This window comes from Cydia amplana, chromosome 14, assembly GCF_948474715.1.
Source record: "Cydia amplana chromosome 14, ilCydAmpl1.1, whole genome shotgun sequence".
In the NCBI taxonomy this organism is placed as follows: Eukaryota; Metazoa; Arthropoda; class Insecta; order Lepidoptera; family Tortricidae; genus Cydia; species Cydia amplana.
In genome coordinates this window covers 7,354,386-7,366,316 of record NC_086082.1, presented here as the reverse complement: position 1 = coordinate 7,366,316, position 11,931 = coordinate 7,354,386, and the positions used below count along the sequence as shown (strand labels likewise).

Below are 11,931 nucleotides of genomic sequence, written 5' to 3'. Positions count from 1 at the left end.
GGATTTTTGTAGGTTCGTTACGATTTACGTATTATGTATGCGAAAAATTCCTTTAAATATTGAACATAGTTTTGATATACATATTTATTACAGAATCGGCACATTTGCTGTTTGTCACGGTGTTAAATTATTGATTTTACTTACTTGTTTTTTAGTCAGCTGCAGATAACTAGGTAGTGGAATCTTTGCATGCAGTATACGAGTTTTTTTCGCTGTTTCTTCAAGAGTACGAAAATATTAAAAAAAAAGACATATACTACATATTATGTAATTTAATTTAAATGCATAATATTTATATAGGTAAATGTTTTGATCTACAATTACCAGTGTTTGTTTTTTTTTGTAAGCGCAAGTGTAACTATTGGTTTGTTGCCATTTTAAAGATAGTATAGGTGATTCGATTTTTATCAACTTTGACTTTTAGAAAGCTGAAGTCCTTGGAATGGGCATGCTCAATTTTTGGAAAGAGGAAATGTGTGAGACCAAATATTAGATAAACTGTCACTTTAACTATTACGACGGATTTTGCACGTGTAGAGCCAATTACAAGTTATGTAAAAGACACAGACATACTCACATATGATTACGATACAGTCGAAAATAACCCTATTCTTGTTACTTAGCCTTAGGTATTGAAAATATTATCGAACTTGTCTGTTCACTGCTAATAGTATTTGTGGTGTAGAAAGAATCGGTGTAGTCGTCTTTAAGATTGTAAATAAATTCGATTCCTTGTCGCTCCCTCGTTATTGGCACCGCTTCGCCAGTGATTCAATTCGAGAAACCTGTGTTCACAATGATACATTACCTGGCTCTAAAATAGATCCCTTCTCGCCTCGATATATTCAGCTCTACAGTAAATTAAAACCGCCACGGATCTTATTTCATCGTAATAAATCGTAGTGACGAAAAGGCAATTATGGTGTCCTTGAATTTAGTTTCTACCTTCTAATTACAAAGTTAGTACTATCAGTAATCAAACTAGATCTGAGTGTAGATTATACTTGACGAATATTAAAATTATTGTTCATTTTAACCTGTAAAACTGCTTAAAGGTTTAAATTGGCGCGATTTAGAGCTTAAATAAAGGTGGTCTATTCATCCAATTAGATCAATAAATTCAATGGTTTGCCAACATGGCGGTCTCGAGGGTTCTCGGGCGGTGCCGTTTGTCGCAAATTAATGGCAATAAAGCATAATCATATCGTAAACGCGCTCGTGAGCTGCGCAAGCGCTGCGCCCGGAGGCGCCCTTCGATTCCAAGATGGCGCTCGTTGATTTGAAAATTAGTAGGTTTTTGGTTTATGCGCATTTCTCTGATTTTTGAATTACAGATAAGTATAAAAGAGCCAAGCTTTTACTTTTTGCGATAAAAAACGAGGGCTTTCTTGTTTGCATGGTATGTATTTGTATCGTCAATGTTTACAGACCCCCGGGCCTAATAGCCAAGATGCCAATCGTTCGCACCGTAGCGAACGAAACGCTAATGTCTCTCTGTCGCACTAATATGGAAGAGTGATAGAGAGAGATTACCGTTTCGGTCGCTACGGCACCGCGTAAACGATTGGCACTTTAGCTAGGCCCCCAGAGTTCTTTTTAACCGATTTATTCTTGTGCTGCTGAGTTTATTTATGATATACATATATGTATGTTTGGATGCGGGAGTATTTGGGTAATAAAAGTAACAAATTATTTTCATAACTATTTATTTCATTTTGACAAGGTAATCGGTGACCTTTGAACGACTAATAGGTAGGTATCAAAAGTACAAAATGACATCAACATATCGCTATCTCTTAGCACATCCTAGTGATAAGTTAAATAGAATATTACAGAATAAAAGACATTTGGTACGAGTATACTAGCAGATTAAGGCACGATAAATTGTGATAAGTTGTACGAAGTTAAAAAGGTAACTTCCTCACTCGGAAAAACTATTTTTGGGATTCTGTCGAACAACGTTTTTTCAATTAAAAACTGTCAGGATTTACTTTTATAGCTCAATACCTTAGATTACTAATTCAGAAATATGGATTATCATATCTCTGAATTTATAAGAAGGTAAATTGTATTTTTTTGTGATTACAGACTTTAAGAATGACGAGGTTTTAAATAAATGATAATTATTGGTACATCGTCGACAACGTACTGATACATTCGATCTCCACGACTGGATGTCCGGTAATGAAATCGGTAGATGGATTAAGTCGTACAACTACCGTGTACTTACACTCTTCAAAATAAAGGCTTACTGTTGTATTATTTGAACAATTATGTACAAAATATCAATATCAGTATTTATTGAGTGATAGTACGGTTACGTTCGACAGTATCCCAACTTCTTTAAAAGGGAAAAAATAACTAGCATTATAAACATCTCAGTAATAACAAATGTCAAATGCATATAAATAACATTTTATTTAGTCGTTCAGTGAGATTGACAAGGCAGTAAAGGCATATCTAGCCAACTTTATACTCGTAACAATAATAGAGATCTATCTATACCTACTTAAAGGAACGTTTAGATTAGTTCTTTGAGAAACTGCGTCCATAAAGTTTTATGGTGTGTAAGAAAACATGATTATCTTGTCCCAATTTTAGCTCAAAAGATAACAATTAAATCACAGATTTATAATCTTAATCTTAATTTGGAGAGAATACCTAAATAATTTTCTTCGAATGCTTTCTTTTGATAAATTCTTAATTTACAATCTCAAAATATGCTTAAAATTCGCGTAATTAATAGTGAAACTTAACGAAGGGTTCGGTGGACCCCAGATTAAATAATTTACGCAACCGCAGTAGTAAGTATATAAAATTCCCAGATATTAGATAATTTTTAATAACTTTTCTAACATTTTATAAAAATATTTATATCTTTAATAAACAACAAGTTATAATTTTATTGGTAACCGGCGTTTCCTCTCAGACTAATAATACTAATTACCTTATAACGACTACAGCAAAATTTACAAAAAATACTAACAGGATTCTTACATACATTCAGACAATAACTATATATATATATATCAATAAATTGTTATTAAAATATAGCGAACACTCTGGAGCCTTAAAATAATTAGGCAAAATACCTATTTAATGTCTTTCACGACAAGAGCAATTATTTATACGTACATCTAGTGCGGGTTTGTAATACCTATAACTCTACCGGTAAATTGATTCGGTAAGGACACTAAATTACTTTCAACGAGAGCTCCACACTATTTACAACACTACCTACACGACGCGATATCACTTCGGAGTATAATCTAAGCCTACATAGAGGCCAGTTGCTTCCAGAAACCAGGTTACAACTTACTGCGAAATTCGGAATTACGTCAATAAAATAGGTAACAATCATGTGAAAATTTATCAGAATAACTCGAAGCAATGCTTACTGTCTTAATAAAATTAGTCAGATGTCTTAGAGAGCTGTTTAAAACATTTCATGTTTGAGAGCATCTATTTGCTTTGTCGTAATATAACTTATATTTTTACAATCCCTCAAGTCTAGCTTGATTCTAGTTCTAGTGATAGCTCACACTGGAAGCTTGATTGAGATACAACACACACACACCAACAAAAGTTCAGTAAAGTATACACAAGAGTCATTTGGATGTTTCGACCAGATTATAGTAAAAGGTGGATAATATTGGTCCACTATCAGGTGTGGTCGGCGGCGTTAGCGGCGGCGGCGACGCGGCGCGCCGGGGCCACTCGTCCCATAAATGACCTGATCTCTTCAAAGTACGTCTCGTCAGGTGATCTCCGACGGTTATCGTCGCCATTTTCAGCTTCGTGCTTTTTAAGATGCCTGTCGAGATTAGTTTGCTGACCAAAGCAGCGGTCGCAGTGACGACATCTAAACGGCCGTTCCTTATTATGGATATTTCTTACGTGCCGTTGTAGGTTGGACGATATTGAGAACGAGCGTTCACAGTATTTACAGCGGTAAGGCTGCTCCCCGGTATGCGTTCTTAGGTGCCGAGTTAGATTAGCGCTGCGCGGAAAGGCCTTTCCGCAGTACGAGCACGTGTAGCGATCCCGTGCTCTCGGTGCACCGGGGCTGGCGGGTACTGGTGGTGCACGAGGAGCGCCTGGGGCGAGCAGGGTTGCCGCTGCAGCCGGCAAGAATGGGTAGCGGCCGAAAGGCGCCGGCAGCGCCAGAGGCAACCGTCGGCAGAACTGGAGCAGGGCCGGATGGGCCGGGTGAGCCGGGTGCGTAGGGTGCGGTGGCGGCGAGGGCGTGATGAGGTTGCAGTTCTCATCTTCGAGACGCTGCGGGCGCTTGTGGGTGACCCGGAGGTCGAGTGGCTCGTCGGCGCGCGGCGAGCCGAGAGGGCTGGAGACATGGTCGTGCGGCGAGGTGGGCGGGGAGGCGAGGCGGCGCGGCGCCGCGTGCTTTTCGCGCATGGCGGCCGCTGCGCACGCGCTCATCGGGCTCGTGCGCCACCGACCTGAAACAACATAACATTCAGCTTTAGTCAATCAAGAAATAGACAAAGATAAAAACTTCCTTAAGGATATGTATTTTAACGTCACAAGTAGTAGTACATATTGAATGTTCGAGACACATTAGCATCCTAAAATATTGGTGAGTTCGCAACTGCAGGCGGGGGTGGCCTGATGGATGTCGACTCCTACGCTCACCTTCGATGCACACCCACTCTCTTGCGACATCAAAACTGGAGCAATTTGCTACCGAAACAGCGATGCTTTAAGCTATTTAATTATACCCGCAATGTTAATAGATATTGAAGTATCGTACCGTCACCAGTTCTCACTTTGTGACAAATAAACATTTATGGGCGTAGTTTTATTATAGGGCAACAGTTTATGTATCTTGTACCTATCAGCTGTACACATAATATACAATGGGAGACAAGTTCCAATAAACTTTATTTTACGTTTAAGGGCGCTTAACTCACGCTTAAGGGTGGATATTGAATATCGAAGAAATCACTCTGAAAGGCAATTTATATTTACGGTGACTTTGGTGTTTGGGTAAATTTGATGGATTGCGGCGTATTGAGAACGCAATTTCTGGTATTTGTCAGAGGAGCAGTAAACTATAAATTAAGACGCTAGTTTCGGCCTCTTAAATATTTCTACGGCCCACGTATTATCAACGATAATGTTATAACAAAAGTAATATCTACCGATCGTGGTGCAATAAATCGGACGACTTCATTCAAGTGATGGATCGGCGCACGCGTCTCCCACGTACCGTCACGAGCATTGTGTCCCTCTGTCATGATCTATTCTACCGATAATTTCCCTTACATGGATAAACAAGCATTACGTATTCAATACAACCTAATTACGCATGATAGATGGACGGGAAAGTGTAATGGAAACGGATGACCGTGACGTTTGACAAAGATAAGATGTCACGATCACGATCTCGAATATCAGCGCTTTACACACAGCTTTGCTCGAGTTTCATTCAGTGTTGAAATGCGATTCGGCAGGCAAGGTACGATTAAATCCTTAGCTTCCTGTCAGTTATTTCATCGCATCGTTATTATTTTAATCGTATGGCATGCATAAAGAAGGACAATCAGAGTATAGCTTTGAGGTCGCTAAGCCAGGTAACCAACTCAGGCGGGACTGAGTCCAAATCTTCAGCTGGTCAGTTTATCACAGTCAATAAATAAAAGTAAAAATAAATAAAGTAGAAAATCTAGTAAGAAACTGATTAACTCATAAATACAGGGGAGAATGATTTAGGTATACCGCAATTGAAAGTATGGCCTATAAATTATATAAATTGACTAAATATTAGAGCATTACTTAAAACTGACGTCCATACTTAAGTACCTATAGGACGAATAATACCAAGCTTGTTCCGATAAAAATTTGCATTGAATGAAACCATGAAATGAGCACCTAATATAATTTTTTATAATCCCTAAAACCGTAAAAAGTGCAATGTACCTTCTTGTCTTTTCAATAGATGTATTGTGTAACAAAGTGTATTAACGTAGTAGATATCCTACCTTTGATAGAGACACTACGAGTTCACTCTCGATTTCATAAATGAGTGATTCAGAGATAGCATCTTAAGCTGTATAAATTGTTAGGGCTTGTCGTGTAACGTCTTAAACGACTGATTTAAAGACAGGATCTTCCGAGTGCTGATACAAATTTGTTCGCTCACGCCTACAACTCGCCAGGCGGCTAATTTGCGCCAAAAGCAGCCGACATAAATCCTTTGAACAAGGGCCGGCTTCGACGTCCGGGCCCTTATTTGGAGGGACTCGTGAGCCCCGCGCTGCATGTTTATGATTTGTTACCGGAGACCCTAGCCCGTGAGGTGGGCACTTGTGAATGGTGCATTTTCTGATCATGTACTCAAATGTGCTACTCGTACCCGTAAACGGGCAAAATCTGGACCCACCAGCTTATTCAGTCGCGACTGTCGTGAAAATTGTTAATAGCATGTACATATTTTCTGTGATTTTCATGCGTTTTACTTCAAACCTTTTGCACTGACGTACATTATAGGCCTATGTATTTTATTAACCTATATATGGGCATTTATTATAACAATCATAATACATGCAAAGGGGTAGATAATACATAGGTAGGGTAGAAAAGGGGTTTCAATCGATGTGTGGAAGGGCGGTACCGTCGTCGAACCCAAGCCACCAGGCAGTGGACTTAAACCGGTGGCGTGTGCCTCGGATGCACATGCTGGTGGCGCGTATAACGGCGATACTGATCCTGCATCTCAGCCATGTATTTTATTATAGCTACCTACAATTGGACGAAGGATATCAATAAAGCCATTTTTTCAGCAATATCTTAATTAGGAGACGAAATAACGGCAATAGCAGGCCGAGGTTGGCTTCACAAAGCCAAAGACAGAAGCAAGTGGCATACCTTGGAGGAGGCTTTTACCCAAAGGGGGTCCATTCAAAAATTTATCTAGATTTAAATTTTAATCAATTATAACTATTTTGTTAAATTAATTAATCTAATTATGTTAAATTAACTACTTATTGAATGTTACGTAATTATTTATCTATATCATATTGCAATGTATTTATTTTTCGCATGGACAAATAAAAAAAGCTTTATTATTATTAGGTGTATCGTGCACACCTATTTTTCAAGTAGGCAAATAGTAAGTAAGGCTTATATTTCCTTCGTTGGTAAGATTGAAAGATACGATACAGTAACATGTGTCGTGATATATGACGATCAGGAACTAACTGTGTATGGAATCTAATTGAAAAAAAAAACACTCATTTCTACCTGCACCGCAGTTGCCGGTTTGATCACTTTTAGATCCATTTCTCTGATTTAATTCGACATTTTCATATTAATGACTGGCTTCCTGTCCATGATAGTACACTTAGCACCTCGTTATATAAATGACCGCTGGCTTAATGTGACTTGGGCATTGAACAGTTGAGTAATTGGTTGGTTTAAACCAACAGAAGCCCAATTTATACATTTATTTGTGATCATTAAGCTCGCGTTATAATTAGCTGCAATTTATAATGCGATTATAGTGTGATACTTATAGTAGGTAAGTACTTAATGTCGATATAACCGAGAAAGCAAATATTTTAGTCTAATTTATTACGTTATCTTTTATTTTTTGGTCCTCGGCGATAGATCGGACATGGGACAGGCACTGGTCTGTCTGGTCTAAGTTTAGCATCTAAGATAGTAATTTAAGTTAACCTTAATTATAAGTTAATTTTAGATTTTACTAACAAAATATAAACGATTTTTTTTTTGACAATGAAGGCGCTAAGTATGCCTGTATGGTGTCCTCCAATTGTTCTTCTTATTTGTGGCCCGGGTCTCAAAGGGTATATTTTATACTGACCATAAAAAGGGGTATAAAAACGCGATGTGCCAGTACTTTTTTTTCTTGTAAGACAACCATTATCAATTAGTACTCGAACACTATAATAATTAATTTAAACTAAAGTTATACACAAAACATAAATCCTCCCAGAACTACTTACACACTTATCTAGCAAAGGTTATATAATGTGTCGGATCGAAGCCAATACAAGTAGCGGCTGCTGTGTTGTGTATGTGTACAAATGTGGCCAGCGATTAGGACACATTAGTGCGCATCACGACCACGATCCACTAATTACTTGTAATTAACGATCTTCGGGAGCGTGACGCGGGAGGCGGGGCCGGTATATGTTAATACTCGACGACCAATGAGCGCCACGACCCGCCTAGTGATATATTAGCATTTGAATCGCTTATCGACTACTCACTTTCACAGCCTTACAACGAGCTTTCCGTAGATTTCAAAAGTAAACCGTAATCCAAAGGTATTATAGTACCGTTTGCAATTGTGTAATCGATTGAGATATGAGCTTGTAAAGGTAATGGTCGGTTCTTGGACGATAGAAACTGTGGACTCGTCTCGCTGGTTCGTTATGTAAATATTTCAATAAATTATAGTGTTTTGCGTTAACGTTGGTATGTAAATTCAGGTGTTAGGTATTTCTAAGCGTGTTAGATGATGATGAAGCTTGTACGACGATTTTATGTAGATACCTAATAAATGTACTACGTGCATTTATAATTAAAATGCAGTTTAAATGTAACTGCCTTTACCTGCATTGTACGTACAATTGTTATGTACATTTTGAAATACAAGAAGCCCTACCAAATATTTCAAAATGTTGTACATAACAATGTAAGCGATATAAATCTTGGTTTCTTCATACATTTGCAAAACAGACAGATCTGCGTAGTAAAGCACAGTACAAAGATCCATGTTTCAAAATGCAAGGAATTCAGTGCTTTAAATGTACTAAAGATAAATAGCTTCATTTATCTACCAACACTAAGTACCTATCGAAGAGTAATTCCATGTCCAAATCGACAGTTGCAACTCGGACCCTATTGGTTGTATGAGCTAGTTAGCCATATTGGATAAAGGACCTTATGGTACTGAGCTAAAGATTAGAGATCGTAATCTCCGTTTTATAAAGAGAGCATTAAACCATCGTTAAAGTGGGGTTATTGGTTTTAGTCTATTGAAGCTTGGTATTAACATCTCACAGTAATATGTAGATGAGGGTGTGAAGTTTAATAATGCTGAATATTAATAATAGCCACTTAACCTGTCGAATCCCACGATATGACGTCACCATAAGCGTTCTGGCTCATATATGAGCCATGGGAGCTGACAGATTAAGAGTCACACGAACCCGCCATCAAATCTGTCTGACTCTTAAGTACATACTACCGGTTAACCTTTTCGACGCCGTGTCAAACACAAAAGCTGTCACACAGGCGCCACGTCATTGAAATGTCAAAATTAAAATTGAACTTTATGCATATGCACGTAGGTCTATGTTGCTCTGTGGTCTGTGACCGATTAATCGGTCTTTGGCGTTGAACCTACGGTGCGGATATATCGGTCATTGGCGTCCAAAAGGTTAAAACAGGTATTCCCATTTTCGATTGTGATAGGTAATGTAGTAGCACGTTAGGTAATTGGCAAAATTAAACTACCTATTTTGATGATAATTAATGCCTTAAGATCTATTAGTCTGTATGTTGTTCGTAACATTGTTGTTCTGATTCCAGCCAAATAAGTACAAACTACGGGTCTACCAACTAGGTACCTAACTCGGGCGGTTGATATTAATGTAGTTGACCGATAGTTTTTTGTTGAAGGTAGGTAGCTTGATTTGGAGACGAAATCCTTAACAAATAATTAACCGGTTTGTATTTGTTTTTACTTGACAATAAGAATCATTCGTACTCAGCCAAGCTTTTAAGTTTTAATCAGTCCGTCGTTAACCGTATTAACTTCTGACTAACCGGGCAATACGGGCCTAGTTTACCCTCTGGGTTGGAAGGTCAGATGGCAGTCGCTTGCGTAAAAACTAGTGCCCACGCCAATTACTGGGATTAGTTGCCAAGCGGACCCCAGGCTCCCATGAGCCGTGGCAAAATGCCGGGACAACGCGAGGAAGATGATGAACTTCTGACTAACCGTCTCAGTTAAGTGATGATGATGATGATTAATTAATTTATAGCATAATTCGTATTTATGGAGGTTCCTTTGGATCCTTTTAAAGAGATACGAAAAGTACTATATTACCTTATATTGTAGTTACCTATTTATAATATAAATAAAATCTAAATTTCCATAAATATACGAAACTAAATAGATACCTAATCTAGGTACCTAGTAATAATAATATTATTGTAGGTCAAACATCCTTGTCTAGTTTGACTCCTCATGTAGGTACATGGTTTTAATATTGTTGGAAATATTTCAATTAATATGTAAAAAGTGCTCAATAACAGTATAACGATCATGATATAATTGGTCGCGGTACAGTACTTATCAACACGTAAACATAACAAGTGTGTTAGATACCGCTTATATACTTGAGCCATTGGATTGGGTAAACATTGAGCGTATGAGTTAATTTAGTAAGCGAGCGTACGGTAAACTACCAATGAGGCGCGTTCCGCGCGCGCGCCCGCGTGACGTATGGGCGGCGCGAGCGCATCCATAGTTCGTGCCTAAACTTCCTAAACACTATCTATTAGCAGTTGTATGCAGCGTTAATGAAACTTGGGGCGTTTTTGGTGTACCTATGTACCTATTTAGGTCATAAAAATAGAGACAGTTGATGTGTTCTAGCGAGTTTTCTAATTTGCTATAAGTAGATACCTACCTACTGGTACGGATAATCATAACAAGAAACAACGACGGCGAACTGGCTGACGGCAGTGACGGCATTAGCGGCTGTTGGATATACATATTGGATATTTGTCAGTTGACAGATGCTACGTATGGCACGGTCATGGAAAATGTTAGTTAACGATTTTTTTTGCAACGTTTAGCGCGACCATCACTTTTAGTTCACTCTCCATGCACTTTGCACTTAAAGACAAACAATTTGCCTAAAGCTTTAATGGATGTTCTTAGGGTCAACATGGATCGAATTACAAGGATGACGCCTTTAATTTCCGCATTCATATGTAGGTATATCATATTATAATTTAATGTCGTTAGTTAGTTGGTTATTTGCTAACTTAAGTTAGTTAACCACCTGTACTTACATTATATAATTTTGTCTCCACTACCTAAAACTTGTAAGAGTCTGGAAGAGATCGTTTTTAGCAATAAGACTGCCGGTTATTTTACCTCCTGTATTCTGTTTTTTGTGTCGTTTCCTTTCTGTCGGCATGTGAGATGTACAATAAAGAGTACCTACTTGTATTATACTTACCTATTATTATAAAGGTCAACAAACTTAATTTTTAAATACAATTATCGAAACAAAGTATATCAAAATAAACATTAAAGTTGTAAATATGTAAGTACTATGTAATTATAATGAGTAAAGTGCTAGTATGTAAATGGTTGTTAATTTATGTAGATGGCTATCAGGCCGGCCACTGAGGTGCGTTTCAGTTTATGCACTGCAGCACATCATAAATGTTGAAACGGTTTATTACCGGCGTGAGTTATCTGGGCGTGGCCTAAATGTAGGCAACGAAATAGTTATTTGTACAACAAGAGATCAAAGTTTGATATTTTTTCGAGTGCTTATTTTGAGTCCCGTGCAAGCGAAAGATTCTATACTAGATTCACGAGCGTAGCGAGTTTTTAATTTGACGAAGCCTGAGGTGGATGAGCTTTCTATACAGAAAGCTCATCCACCATACGATGACGAAGCCTGCGCTGTGGATCCTATATTTAGAATCTTGAGCGTAGTAAGGGACTCAAAAGCGCACGAGATGTAAATAACTTTGATCTCGTGTAGTTCACAAAACTTTTCACCTCAGCAGTGAGAACATACAAGGGTACTTTGCTACTTAAAAACAGTGAGCAAAATCGCATTTTGGTCATTTTGTCTCACTCAGTGAGCAAAATGCGATTTTGCTCAATGTTTTTAAGTAGCAAAGTACCCTTGT

The 11,931-nt window shown here is 38.2% G+C and overlaps 1 protein-coding gene across 1 annotated transcript in view; it reads right to left on the bottom strand.

Moving 5' to 3' along the window:
- Positions 1–3,559: 3,559 nt before the first annotated feature.
- LOC134654037 (transcription factor hamlet-like) overlaps positions 3,560–11,931 on the bottom strand; it is a 118,026-nt gene continuing 109,654 nt past the window's right edge. Inside the window, exon 3 of the mRNA XM_063509432.1 lies at positions 3,560–4,457. Coding sequence (XP_063365502.1) covers positions 3,664–4,437 — 774 coding nt within the window. The 5' untranslated portion in view covers positions 4,438–4,457 and the 3' untranslated portion in view covers positions 3,560–3,663. The remainder of the gene's footprint in view (positions 4,458–11,931) is intronic.